This window comes from Alternaria triticimaculans (genome assembly GCF_023758025.1).
Source record: "Alternaria triticimaculans strain BMP 0046 chromosome Unknown scaffold_3, whole genome shotgun sequence".
NCBI classification, from domain to species: domain Eukaryota; kingdom Fungi; phylum Ascomycota; class Dothideomycetes; order Pleosporales; family Pleosporaceae; genus Alternaria; species Alternaria triticimaculans.
The window spans coordinates 1,133,327-1,147,447 of NW_026055960.1; the positions used below are offsets into that span (position 1 = coordinate 1,133,327).

At 51.7% G+C, this 14,121-nt stretch overlaps 4 protein-coding genes across 4 annotated transcripts; 3 read left to right on the forward strand and 1 right to left on the reverse strand.

Moving 5' to 3' along the window:
- Positions 1-648: 648 nt before the first annotated feature.
- J4E78_003062 (uncharacterized protein) lies at positions 649-2,248 on the forward strand (the record flags this gene model as incomplete). Its single annotated transcript, XM_049363705.1, has 4 exons — positions 649-829; positions 882-1,466; positions 1,512-1,693; positions 1,742-2,248. The coding sequence occupies 4 exons, from the start codon at positions 649-651 to the stop codon at positions 2,246-2,248; spliced, it is 1,455 nt and encodes a 484-aa protein (XP_049224370.1).
- A 1,099-nt stretch (positions 2,249-3,347) lies between these two features.
- J4E78_003063 (uncharacterized protein) lies at positions 3,348-5,072 on the reverse strand (the record flags this gene model as incomplete). Its single annotated transcript, XM_049363706.1, has 1 exon — positions 3,348-5,072. The coding sequence occupies one exon, from the start codon at positions 5,070-5,072 to the stop codon at positions 3,348-3,350; it is 1,725 nt and encodes a 574-aa protein (XP_049224371.1).
- Positions 5,073-8,946: 3,874 nt separating this feature from the next.
- Positions 8,947-10,027, forward strand: J4E78_003064 (uncharacterized protein; the record flags this gene model as incomplete). Its single annotated transcript, XM_049363707.1, has 3 exons — positions 8,947-9,064; positions 9,115-9,637; positions 9,682-10,027. 3 exons carry the CDS (start codon positions 8,947-8,949, stop codon positions 10,025-10,027), a joined length of 987 nt encoding a protein of 328 aa, XP_049224372.1.
- A 632-nt stretch (positions 10,028-10,659) lies between these two features.
- On the forward strand, positions 10,660-12,686 carry J4E78_003065 (uncharacterized protein; the record flags this gene model as incomplete). Its single annotated transcript, XM_049363708.1, has 4 exons — positions 10,660-10,840; positions 10,904-11,468; positions 12,045-12,268; positions 12,418-12,686. 4 exons carry the CDS (start codon positions 10,660-10,662, stop codon positions 12,684-12,686), a joined length of 1,239 nt encoding a protein of 412 aa, XP_049224373.1.
- Positions 12,687-14,121: the final 1,435 nt, after the last annotated feature.

Sequence of the window (14,121 nt, forward strand, 5' to 3'; positions counted from 1 at the left end):
CCAAAACCCTGTCTTCACGCAGCAGCCCCAACTTCCTTTTCCCGTGAGGTGCAGCGCTCAGCACGGGACTTGAGTTCTCCAATGCACCTCCAATGCACTCCAACGCTCTCCAATTTCTTTTTCCTTGGCCTAGGCCACCAGCTCTCTTCACGGGTTGAGGGCCGCCCCTAGCGAGTCAGCTAGCCCAGTACGGGAACCTGACGCTAGCATCTGGCCAGCCGCTATCACGGAGTTTTGGTTCGTCGGTAAGCACACTGCGCATTAGCTTTCAAAGCCACTTGGATGCTAACGAAGATTAATGCCAAAAGAAGCCAGATGAATGCATGGGGCCTTGAACACCATGCGTCAGGACCCTGGCGGTTTCTGACGTGGTACTATCTATCGGTGGACGCTGCATCCAGCCCTTGGTCGCCTCGTACTGAGGGTGTGAGTTTGTGCTGTGGGTTAGCGCTTTGCGCCCACTCTTGATTCTTATGGTTCTCATCGAGGCGCAGTCATGGATGGCTTAAAGTTTAAACCCTTCGCACGCCTCCTCGGCCCGTCTGTTTGTTAGTGTAACGTTCACCTCCGCACTTGAAGTTATCCATCCTTCTTCCATCTTGCCTTTGCATTGCGTTGTTCTTTCCGAAAGAGCTGACGTGCGACGTCATGGGGTTCCTGGCCCTCCCCCAGTTTCGTTACCATGGACCGTGGGTGCAGATGCTGATTGCTGGTCTCGGTGTTGGCTCTTCAGCGGGCATCTACGTTGCGCTCAACCTTCTTGGAGCTGGTGGTGGGAAGCCGGACTCAGCGCAAGTAGTTCAGGTTGTAAATGCGACATTATGTGCAGGTACACGATCATTCACAATCTAAGAGGACGACGCATACTGATCATACCGCAGTTTGGTTCTTCTCGTCCTCTTTTGGCGGCTCAATCCTGAATAAGCTCGGGCCCGGTCTGACAATGTGCATTGGCGTCCAGACCTACGCTGTGTACGTTGGGTCTCTCTGGTATTACGATGAGACGGGTAAGACGGGCTACCCTTATGCCGCTGGCCCTATCATCGGCATTGGCGCAGGTATGGTCTTTATCACTGCGGGCTATGTTGCGACAGGATATCCGGAAGAAAGAGAAAAGGGGTCTTATGCGACCATCTTGATGAACATGCAAGCGCTCGGGTCCGTCATTAGTGGCATTATTCCGGTCATCATCAACAGAAAATCGGACACTGTTGCTGGCGTACCGCGATCAGTGTATATCGCCTTCATCACGATTATGGTCATCGGCGGTCTGCTATGTCTGGCTTTGCTTCGGCCACACAAGCTCACCAGAGATGATGGCTCTGTCGTTGCTGTTGATCGACCAAGAGGAGCTTGGGAGGAGTTGAGATCCAACCTGCGGGTCTTCACCGACCCTGTCCTTCTCATGATGTTACCCGCGTTCTTGCCAGCTGAGGGATTCTTGGTATACAGTGGATCGGTCAATGGTAGGTCTTCGAGCACTCGTCAATATAACGCTCACACGTTCATAGCCTTCAATAACAACCTCCGCACCCGTTCACTGCTTTCGTTCATCGCTGTCGTTATGCAAATACCAGCAGGGTGGATCTTGCAGTGTGTTCTTGACTACCCTGGGTGGGGTCGTCGCAAGCGCGGACTCATTGGCCTGACTGGCGTGTGTATACCGCTAGTAATTGCATGGGTTTGGGAAATGGTATGCCTCGAAGTCCATCACCCACTATTGCGTCCTAACATAATCTAGATTCGCACCCGTAACTATGATCGCAACAATCCGCCCACCAACCCTACAGACTGGGACGAGCTCAAATTCGGTTGGGTGTTTTTCCTTTTTATGCTAAACTGGGTCTTCTCACAGTTGTGGCACAACATAGTCTACTACTGGATTGGTGCCCTCACGAACTCCCCCCAGAAGCTCACGCACTATGTCGGCGTCTTTCGCGGCGTGCTCGGCGCAGGAGAAGCAATCTGCTTCGGCCTCGACAGCATCAAAATACCGTTCATCGCTGAGGCAGGTGGCATCTTGCTATTCTACTTGATGGGTATCGCAAGTTTCTACTACCTGGGATTCTATCACATGACAGACACCAATTATAATCGTGCCGAAGAGGGCGCGGTAGTGCCAAACCACATTCTGGAGCAAGAAGGCATCACTTCAGGTCACGAAGTCGTTATTCGAGATCGAGAAGCGAAAGAGGGGTATGTTGCGGAAACCGAAAAGGACGGATCTAGTAGCGGAGAGAAGGTCTGAGTCTTTGTCGAGCACATGTTTTCCTTCCAGGAGTCTGTTACTGCAGTACAGGTTGTAATATTTCGCATTACGCAGTCTAATGTTTAAACGAAGGCATCGCTTGTAGCGCTCACAGCAGCAACACTGTTGACCCAATCGGTGCATGCATGCTTTTCCTGCACTTTTGCTTTTTCACCGTTCAGGCTGGATCGTCCATCACCCGCGCTATGAGACCCCATGCGCATAGAAGTGTGGTATCATGCAGATCAGGCAGGCCATGGGAAGCAGAAACCTGTTCGTGAGTGCACGCATACGATGTATGTGCGCTAATAAGAAGCTATCGCTTGGGCCGTCGTTCCGATTCGCTGATTGTCCACACACCCACGCAGAATTCTCGATTGTGTATACACAGGTGTACACTCCGATAGAGTTTCCCCTTTAACCCCTGCATCGACTGAGCCTACAGCAACGCACCACCAGATGTAGGTGGTATAATTACTCCCACTGTATCGCGACGGGCCGTCCCTGGAGTTCTGCACGTACGCAGCGTAGATCGCTTGGTGATATGGGACGAGCGCGAACACGTGTTGGTGTAGTGAGGGGTGGGTGGGCTGGTAGGGGTCAAGATTCTGGCGCTGACATCACGAGCTAGGTACGAAGCTAACATGCGGGATGGGCGCGCCACGGAAGTATCTCTCAATTTGGCGCGGGAGTAAGCTGCTTGCGTCCGTGTTCGCATTCGGGCGTTTTTGGCATGTTTCGAAAAGTGGAGATTAACGGGTGTTAGTGAGCGGGTGTGTGCTCACTACTATACTGTAGCTGATAGAGTCGAACCTTCAGGGTCTGGGGTCGTGAGTGCAAGGATCTGCAGGATTCTGCAGAGATCTGCAAGCCTCGGAGAAAACATCGGGCTATGATGCCGAGGGACAGAAGCATGCAACCGAAAACACTTCATTAGAATTAAGTCCGGTGCTGTAGGAAGTTTGTGATAGTAATGGAATGCTCAGAATCTTCCTCCGTCACCGCACAACCTCTCGTGCACTTTGGCGACTTTACACAACCAGCCTCTCCCGCAGTCTCCAGGCTCATCACTCTCATACTCACTCCCGGCCCACCACTCCTATAGGTCTAGTTGCTCGAATCTGACGAGCAATGTGCATGTGGTCTCGTGTCCGCCAAGATCCAGCATCCGAATGAAATTCCACCCAGGTGTAACGTACATCAGTCTCACCGCGGCAACGGCGAAGATGGGGTTGCGAGAGAAACTGTCGTCACTCTTGATCAACAGGCGCAGGAATGTCAGTTCATTATCCTCATACTCCCACTCCAGGACGTCTTTCCAGATAGGATCGTTTGCGGGCGAGTTGTCCTTGTGCATGAAACCGGTCAATTTGTGGGGCTTGTAAGGAGCAGTCTTGCGCTTTGGTGGCAGATTGTTCATGTCGTTAGGATGAACGAGTGTGCATGTCAGGTAAGGCTTGATGTCTTCATGTTCGCGGTCATTGGGTAGGGGAACGTCTGTAGCGCCAGCAACGTGCAACCGAAGTTTCTTCCGGCGTCCGGTGCTGAGGTTACCCGAGCCACCAGCACGTAGCGCAGCTGGTTTAAGTACGTAGCCACCAGAGCCGGCAAAGAGCGCTTCGTTGATTTGTGAGCTTGCGCCAAAGGTTTGCCAATTGAGAGCGCAGATCTGGGCGCCAATACCCCAGAATGGTACCGGCGCAAGATTCTTCGAGGAAATGCGAGTTCCTTTGGGGTAGACGCGCATCAAATGGTGCGCATTGTGTCTTGCTATCTTGGCGCTATTGGCGGGAAGATGCGCTTTCAGACCTGACTCTGAGACGTTGATGAGTTGGTGATGTGGTGCGTTCTCAAGCTCCGCTTCGAACCAAGAGTTGTTGACAGGCTTGACTGATTGAGCATATACTCCTAGCTCGGCCAGTTCAGGGACAATAGTACCAGCATTAGCAGCCTTCTTTTTCGCATCATACTCTTGGCGAGCTTGCTTCTGTTCCTCTTCGTCCGAACTCGAATCACTGCTGCTACTCTCCTCTTCGTTCGGCAAATGGTACTCTACGATGACCGCAACTTTGTTTCCAAGCTCAGCGAGGGTGACATGCTCATGCTTGCTGGGGTCGTCTTGTTCGCGCGTGCCCTTGTCGCGGATGGCCTTGCTGAGGAGTCGGGGACCGAGGACTTCTTGCATGATCTGTGCGAGGCGAAGCTGCCCGTGCGCGTCGCAATGGTTCTCTAGGGAGATCATGATAGGTGCAGCGTTCTTTTCACTGGCAGCTTCTTTGTCAACGACATCGCGGATCGTCTCACATACTTGGCGGAAGGGTATGTTAGACACGAGCGTGAACCCGTGCGTGACCTTCGGCTCTTCCTTGTTGTCGTCGTTGTCCCAGGCGTCGATCTCGACGCAACGCGACCCAGTATGCAACGCGATTTCGTACGCAGAAGCATGCGATTCGCCAAAGAGTTGATGAGCCATCAGATATGTGTTATGAGATGAGCTGATGAAGTATTCGGGAAGTGGATGGTTCCTGTCGATAGCCTCTGGTGGGACGTTGATGTGACTCTTGTCGAGCAATTCTCGCAACGCCGTAGTCGGCTCTTCACTTTTCAATCCAGCCTCGGACTCCTGCAAAACACCTTCCTTGACTAGGAAGCTTTTGAGTGCTCCGCTGACACGTAGTTTGTCCTTGGTGATATGCGACTGCCTTGCGGCGTGACCGCCGCCCGCTACAGTTCCCGCGTCGACAAAATCGCCCTTCTCCTCATCATCGACTTCCTTCTTCGCGAAGGGATTGAGCCTCGAGATGCCTGATATTAGTTCGGCCATGGTACGGTATAGAGGGGGCAAGTTAGGTAAGGATGTGTATGAGCAACAGCCACAGGTTTGCGATCCAGCTGCTGGCGGGGTAGGTTGGCTTGGCTTACGCCTGCCCGGAAATGCGGAAAGTGTGGCTGGGGATTGATGACGCGTTGGACCGACCGTCTAGAAGGCGCGGCGCATCTTGGAAACCTGCCACATATCCTGTATCTTCTGAGTCCAATGTGTTCAACGATGTTTCCAGCCAGAAGCTATCGCGTTCACTCTTTGCTCCGGGTGTCCACATCGGGTTAGCCAGCGGACGCGTCGGAGCATTGGAGCTAATACAAAACAGTCTGCTCTCCCCACCCACGCGCCGTGCCAGCAGTCACACCAACAGCATCTGCGTTCGATAACCACGAGGTCTTATCAACAGCCACTATCTCTCTCGCTTCGATCTGAACTGTTATCTCACTCGAGTAAGACCTCAAACCACCAATGACACCGACAGAGCCTCATGAGCTAGTGCCATCTGCACAACCCGTCGCGCCTGCTCAGCAGCGACGCGCTTCGAGATCGTCGCAAACCATTGACATGACAGGTCATGCCGTTCGACCAACAACGCAAGCGTGTAACTAGGTGACTGGTTGATTTCAAAAGCGCATCCACCCTATACAAGGGAAAAACTAAACACCTAGGAGCCTACGTCGCCGTTAGGCTACTAACTTCGCAAGTTTTTATCCTAATGTAGGCTCTAGGGTGTTCGGTTTTTCCCTTAAATAGGGTGCATCTGAGTCGAAGCCGCCTTCTGACACGTAACCTGTGTTGCGACTGGGCGTAACTTTTAAAGCCGGTAAAGCCGTGGCAGGATCTAGGCGGACGGCACCACTAGAAGGTCTGGTAACGATAAACCGGGCGGCTTCACGTGGACTGATGAGCTGAGTGAGACCACACTGACCGGTACCAGGGAGCACCAATGATGAACAATCCTCCGCCGCCCCCATTTTGCTTACGAGGCGTGGGTCTTGGCAGGGCGGACAAACACCAGTACAAATATATGTATAGATGGCTGCTATGAGATCTTTCAGAACGCTCATACAATCCGTGGAGTTCATCATCATGTTCGGCTTCTTCTCTACAAAGTACAAGCATCGCAAACGCCATCCGGTAGATGACGATATCACAGCATCGGAACTACAACACCTTACCCACATGCAGATGCCGCACTCCGAACCTTTGAAAAAGTCCAGAGATACATTCACCAAAGGTTGGAGATTCGGCGCCCTCAACTGCGCGATCGCAGCCTCCATAGTCTTTCTCATAAATCTGATCGCCACTATAGCATGGGCTGCCAATACTGATAGCGGTGTATTATTCAGAGGGGACTGTGATCGTGCGCGTAAGATCAACGCAGTCCTTCATGTCATCATCAACTTGTTGAGTACAATTCTGTTGTCTTCATCGAATTACGCTATGCAGTGTCTATCTTCTCCAACCAGAATGGATATCAACGTCGCCCACTCTCGAGGCCAATGGATGGATGTAGGTGTCCTAAGCGTTCGAAATCTACGTCGCATCAGCAAGAAGCGCGTACTTCTTTGGTCAGCCCTAGCGCTCTCGTCGCTACCTCTACATCTCTTGTAAGTATTGAGTCGAAGCCAGAACCTATAGTACACTAACATGTGAAGTTACAACTCGGTCGTGTATCTGTCTCTTGCAGCATACAGTTACGAAGTTTACGGGGTCAGACAAAACTTTGTTGACAGCGCTGAATGTCTGGGCTGTGTGAGTCCTATCAATGGCTCCGACTTCGCCTTCACCAGGGAGATACACCAAAGGATCCAAGAAAGCCGGTTCGAGAGGCTCGATAACTTGGATTGCATTGACGCATACGCAACAACCCTGCAAACGCATAGAGGCGATCTACTTTTAGTGGCTAAGTCTGATGACATTGTATGGGCAAATCAAACTGAAGGGGTAGACGACGACTACAAGAATAACGAAAACTCGGGGGTTTTCTGGACTCACTCGCTCACAAGTGCTTGGGAATATTTTCCACAGGATACTTTCGAGTGGATTTGTTCGGGCCATACGGATGTGGACAAGTCATGCGACGCAGTAGTAGACGTCATCAGAGGCTCTGCACGGAACTGGACCATAACAGGTGATATTGGCTACCTCGTGAGTGTGTCTGGGTTCTCCCACATGAGAGGCCCCATACAGTACTGTTTGCGTGAAAGGAAAGACTCAAAGTGTCGAGTTCTCTGGAGCATTCCCATCGCGTCGCTGGTGATAGGGCTGAATCTTATCAAGGCCATATCGATCTTCTATTTGGCTCTTCGCATTAAAGAGCAGCCACTCATGACGATGGGTGACGCTGTGCTCTCATTCCTGAAACAGCCGGATCCATGGACTCGGAATATGTGCCTCGCTTCCTCCAAGGACATCGAGAGTGCAAAAAACAATTTCATTGCCGGACCGAAGAGATGGAAGCTTCGAATCTATAGATGGAAAGATACTACAAGTCTAAGCCGTCGCATTAGCACTTTCGCTGTGTAAGTGCGCACGCGTCGTTCTACCATCCGCAAAGATTCGTTAACATCCCCCAGGCTTCTGATCTCGATAGCAACCGTAGGAGGATTTCTTTCCTACGGGTTGCGTCATCTCCGATCTGGTAAAAGTAACTCCCTTCGCAATCTCGCTGCGTTGGGTTTTGGTGCCATCGACGCTCGGACACTAATCGAGTATCCACGTGAACACAATGTCGACTCCATAATAGGCAACACTCTCATAGCCAACGTGCCACAGGTTGTGCTTTCGATCATCTATTTCTCATGCAACAGTCTGTTGACGTGTATGCTGCTAGGAAAAGAATGGTCATCGTATTCATACGTTCGAAAGGGTTTAAGGGTTTCGAGCGCCCCGAGAGGGTTGCAAAGATCAACCTACTTCTTGTCGCTACCTTATCGGTTTGCAATACCACTTATGGCAATCAGTGGATTGCTACATTGGATGATATCACAAAGCATCTTCTTTGTCGCCATAGAGGTAGGCTCTTTACCTGGACATGTTCTGAACTTAGTGTGATAGCTGACGATGACATTAGTTCTATGGGATCGGTGATAGTGTGCCATCAGATGTACGATATACATGCGGCTATTCTCCCATCGCCATGATATCTGTGATCATCGTTGCGAGTCTCGTTCTCATTGTCGGCGTCGGAGTGGGATTCGTTCCTTTGCGACCAGGAACCAATCTGGTTGGCAGTTGTAGTGCAGCCATGAGCGCAGCTTGTCACTTGTCAACCGCTGACAAGGAAAGAGGTGATGAAATTGCCGTTAAGAAGTTAATGTGGGGTGTTGTTGAAGTACAATCAAATGGAGCGGGGCATTGCTCCTTCTCCGACGAGGCCGTGGAAAACCCCAAAGAAGGTGAGCTATATGCTGGGCCGCGTGCGCAGGCTTATCCACAGCGACCGAAAAGATGAAATAGATGGTTATATAGAGGATAGTTGAGCGAGTTTGGGTAGTCGCTGGAAAGGTGTCTTCGTAGCAAAGCGATGGTGCCGTCGCGCGTGGACTTTTATTCGGATGCCGGACGGAGGGATGACCTAAGCGTGCCATAATCAGCATTATCTCCACCTTTCGGAAGCGGGTCCGGCTACCAACCACCCTGCTTCGGCTCATGACTAGCACACTCACGCGACGCACTAAATGATGATTTGCAACGTCATTGAAGCCACAGCAAAGAAAGCGTCCACATGGTGCGGATCAGCGTTGGATGCGGGGTCCGGACTGACCTCGGTGTACAATGCCCCATATATCAAGCTTCTCCAAAGTGACTTTGGGGTCTTGTAGAGTAACATCTTATAACCTACGATAGCAAAAGTATTGATACATTGACTATGGCGAAACAAGAGTACAAATTCCCGGCGTTTGACGACCTTCCGAAGGTCGAGGGCATGCCACAGGGCAGCATATGGGGGTTCTTTGACAAAGACGGGCAAAAGGATGAAGTCGGAAGTAAAGCAAATTGTACCCCATACAGCAATCGTATATCTAACAGGCGACAGCTATCAACCTTCTCACCTCGGATGTCGTGAAAGCGGCCTCCAAAGAGATCACTACCGGCGAGCACATCCAGCTTGACTGGGAACTACACAACGTGCAATTTCCAGGGTTCAACAGAAAAGAACTCGAGCAAAAGCAAATCGATTTTGCGGACTTCTCCGAGTTCTGTGCTAACGATGACGAACTTCACATCAACACTCAAGCTGGATCTCAGTGGGATAGCTTGAAGCATTTCGCGCATCAAGCAAGCGGCATGTATTACAACGGTCTCTCGCATAAAGAGGCAGCGAACAGCGTCACGAACGGAACGCACAAGTGGTGCGAAAGAGGTGGCATTGTTGGAAGAGGTGTGCTTTGCGACTGGCTTAGTTGGTATGAAGAGAAGAACGGGAAGAAGGCACCAAGTGCGGTATCGAGACACGAAATCCCCATCGAGGAGATTGAAGAGACGTTGAAGTGGCAAGGTACCACTTTGAAGCAGGGAGACATTATGATGATTCGTAGCGGATACGTAAGATGGCATAAGTACGTTATCCTACCACGTTGAGGGACATGTCTGATCATTCTAGTAACGCGAACGAAGCGGAGCGCAAGAGCGGTACTCGCGACAATAGTGTCGCAATTGGTCTTCAAGCGAACGAGAAGACGGTACGTTGGCTTTACGACCGTCACCTCGCGGCGATCGCTGGTGATACCGTCGCTTTTGAAGCATGGCCACCAAAGTTCACCGACGGATGGTGCCTACACGAGTGGCTGCTCGTTCATTGGGGTACCGCTATCGGCGAGATGTGGGATCTTGAAAAGCTCAGTGAGAGGTGCAAGGAGATGGGCCGGTACACCTTTTTCATGACAAGTGCACCGTTGCACGTCAGAGGTGGTATTGGAAGTCCACCCGGAGTTATCGCCATCTTCTAGGCGCATTCGGTCACCGTTGCTTTCGGAACTGTATCAACGTTGTTTCTGTGTATGCGATAGTACCACTCTAAAGGAAATTTGACATCAACAACGTTCGTAGGCCAGCGTCAGATCCCGCGAAGATATCGACGTCGACTCCGTTTTCGTGTTCAGCCTCATTTTGACATACCTAGGTATTGCCCAAAACTCCATTAACCATGTTGGTCATTGAGTCTGACGATGCTCGGGAAGAAAAGTTGAGGTGCTCGAACATCCAGATTACTATTACCAGAATGGAGCGGACGGAATGGGTGTGGTAGGGTGTTCGCGTGTCGCGAGGCGTATTGGCGCGTATTCTCTTTCGTTACGCGACCCACAGACCAGCACGAAACGACCAAGCACAGTGTCAAAAGATGCCGCGCGGCGCTGCGCCTCTTGTGGTAATGCTTGAGAGAGATAAGAGAACGAAAGAGTTGAATGCGAAAAATGTGCCGAGTCAGGATATGTATATAGTAACGGCGCGTAGTCGTGTCTTGAAAGGTATCTTCATTCGCTCCATCATCTCCTACATCTTCGTACACATTCTGTCTTTAATCTTTTGTTTCTTGCTTACCCCAAATCTTCCCTGGCTGTTATCGACCCAACATCCACAGATGGCGTCTCACGATATCGTTCCTAGAGGCGAAGCCGACTTCGATCTTTACCCTTATACGCCCTCAGCAGGCGCCGGCTACACATTTCTCATACTATTCGCGATCGGCGGGCTGACACATCTCATCATGCTCATTCCATTACGAAGTTGGTTCTTCATTCCATTCGTTCTGGGCTGCGTAGGTCAGTTACCTTCGTCCTTAACTCCCTCTACGCAAAGCACATCGCTGATAATTTGTTCCACAGGCGAAGCCGCAGGCTACTACGGTCGCGCCTGGTCCTCACAGAACATCCGACAAGGCAGCCCTTATCTCCTTCAACTCATGCTTATCCTCGCGGCCGCACCGCTTCTCGCAGCCACCATCTACATGACGCTCGGTCGCCTTATCCGCTCTCTCGATGCTACGCACCACGCTGTAATGAACCCGCGCTGGACGACGAAGATATACGTCATCATCGATATCGGATCTTTCGTATGTCAGATCATGGGGTCGGCGATGCAAGCTTCCGGCGACCCAGACGGAGTGAAGACTGGAACGACTGTCGTCATCGCAGGACTGGGTACGCAATTGGTCGCTTTCGCCTTCTTCATCCTAATGGCGGTGGTGTTTCATCGAAGGCTGAACAACGAGCCTACCAGCACGTCACGACGAACACATGTCAAGTGGCGCCGCTACATGTGGGCTTTGTACAGTGTCAGTGTGCTTGTCGTTGTGCGGAGCATTTTCCGACTGGCGGAGTTCATCGAAGGACCAGAGAGTAAGGTGTATCAGACAGAGGCGTACTTGTATGTCTTCGATGCGGCGCTCATGTTCGCGGTGGTGGTTATCATGGCGGTCTTTCATCCGGGGTTTCTGTTCAGAGTCGTCAGAAAAGCTGAGTTGATGCCACTTAGTGATGACGAGGGGAATGGTAGCTATTTACTGCGCGGAGATGGCCCAAGGTAGTTTCTCCGGGTGTATGAACAGATGTACAGTATCTAGAAGGTGGTAGAGTAGACAGCAGAATGCCACTCTCGTCGGCCGTTTTGTATACCGGGTTCCAACCAAACACGCGAGAACTAATCAAATAGCTTACCAAGCGCTTGATTACTGCCAGTGTGATAATCAAATGAGTGATACCGAATGCAGATATGGTATCAATGGCGTCAATGTTGTGGTCATCTTGGCGAAGAGAGATTGGAGTGAATTATCGGCCGCAAAGGTTGCGACAGCAATGAAGGGTCAAATACTGCCCCAACTCCATCACGAGCTTCTTAGCTCGCCTTGGCGGTAACGCAGAGTTCCGAGGGTATATAAATATAGGGTTGACCGTACCCAGACTCTCAATACCCCGCGCATAATCTCTACTCCACGATGTCGATATACATGATGTCGGGCTCACATAGTTCCTACACGCCACCATATCCTCATCAGTACTATTCCTCCCTGCCTCCGCGGCCCCAGGATGCCGCCTTCAATAGCCCAGTGCAAAGTTCCGTCAAGGCCTTCAACGTCCCAGTCTCTGACCATACCCTCGAGTACCGAATTCTAGAGCTGCTACAACCTTTTCGAGACACCAGCAGTCTCTTGAACGCCACTAATGAAGCCAAGAACGTTTTATTGCTGGCTCGTAAGTACAACTGTCTTTGAGTCTTTTCGGAGCGATCTTTCCTCTAGGGTATTGCTGTCAATACTTGAAGTCGATTGTGTTGCACGCGCAATCCCACCACTGGCTATTTCTTCCACCCATGTAAGTAACAAAGCTAAGAGATCTATCAGAAAATATCGCCTCCATCATTGTCAGCAAACAGTCCAAGGATGTCTCCAAGGCGGGAACAGCCGATGTGTATATCATGAGCCGCAACTTGAACACCACCGCAGTCAACGGTACCGCAGCCAGCGGTCCGGCGTATCTCCGCATCTTCTTCCATATCGACTACCAATCGATTACAGTTGTTAAAGCGAAGATCGAGAACGGGAAGAACGCGATCGGTGCGCTTATCGACGAGGTGGACAAGATAATCGAGAGCCTCATGGAAGATTCATAGTGGTTGTTTGAGGTATGCATGTCGACGAGTGGTCGAGAAGAGAAGGAGACGAATTGTGGCGCCCGAGTCCATGGGTGGCTGCTACATCGCTGGATAGCTCCTAGTCAACTTCAGGGCTTTGTAGAAACTGCTATATTGTGTAGATAATGGCTGGTCGGCGTCTGCAGTAATCAAGGTACTCCCCTCTTCTGTCCACGGTCGCCTCGCCTTCTTCTGGGCTGTAACCCAAGTATGATCCGCCTGCTTGACACTTCCGACATACTTGTACGACAGCATGTTCGCATCAAGTACACGCTGAGAACCCTAACGACACAAACCTTCCCGAGCTTAAGCAATGCGGCCATGCAAGGCATAGACTTTAGGGGCAAGTTCTTTGACGTTGAGACGACACTACGACGCTAGTAGGGATAGCCGGTGCGGCTATAGTGTGGTCGGACACATCGTTGACTTTTGTCCTAACCCTCCGATGGTTCGTGCATTTGACAACTTTGTACATGATTAATCGGAACGTTCCGAGTACAGGGACAGGAGCAAAATGGTATCTCAAACTTTTAGTAAGAGCGTTTTGTAGGTTGAGGCACAAGTAGCGCCTGACAGGCTTAGTGGATCGGCTGATCTACGCCCTAGCACGCAGGCACGTCGACCAGTTCTGTACAAGATCGGTCAGGGCGGGCAGATCTGAAGGGAGAGCGCTTCCAGGATTGGCCTTGTCTGGAATTTCCCGGTTTCCGCACTTCACGTGCTGGGGTCGGAGCCGTTTGATGCGTGTGTGGCGCGCACGAACCTGGGAACGTGAGGGCGACGCGCCAGCAGGACCCATTGAAGTAGACGGGCGGCGAATGAGCAGGCGCCCCACGAGATTGCATCGTGAACTCGAAGATGGACGTCGTCATCGTGCGAGCGGTGTGGCCGGCGGTACTCGCGCTAGCCGTCTAGCGTGTCGCCAAGGAAAGCTTGGTATCCCAGGTGTGGCGCAACGGACTAGACAGAGCGACAGGAAAGGACAGCATCACGGACTCCGCGAGGGGGTGAGAAGGCGTGTGCAAGCAGGAAGTCCGCTGGAAACGGGGTTGTCAAATACATGCAGGGAAGAGTTTGCTAGGCTGGGCGGCGCCACACTTCGCATCAGACGGAATCGAGATTGCCTGTGGCGCTGTCGAATTACCCATGACGCAAGCGGGACACATGTTTTGGCATCCTTTGGGAAACCTGGCGCCGATCGAACCCCCAAACATACCTAGAGGCTCCGTCATACAGGCCAGGGCGACCTCGTTTGGGCGTGGCAGGCCTCGTGCCCCAGGCATAACGTGGACAGTTGTGGCATTGGACGGCACATCGCCAGGGAACTGGGCTGCCGCGTTCTGTGAGCGTGTCCGCGGAATTCGATCGCTGGCAGCGGGAAAATGGTGGCCGGTAGTCGCGGGGTCAGGCAAGT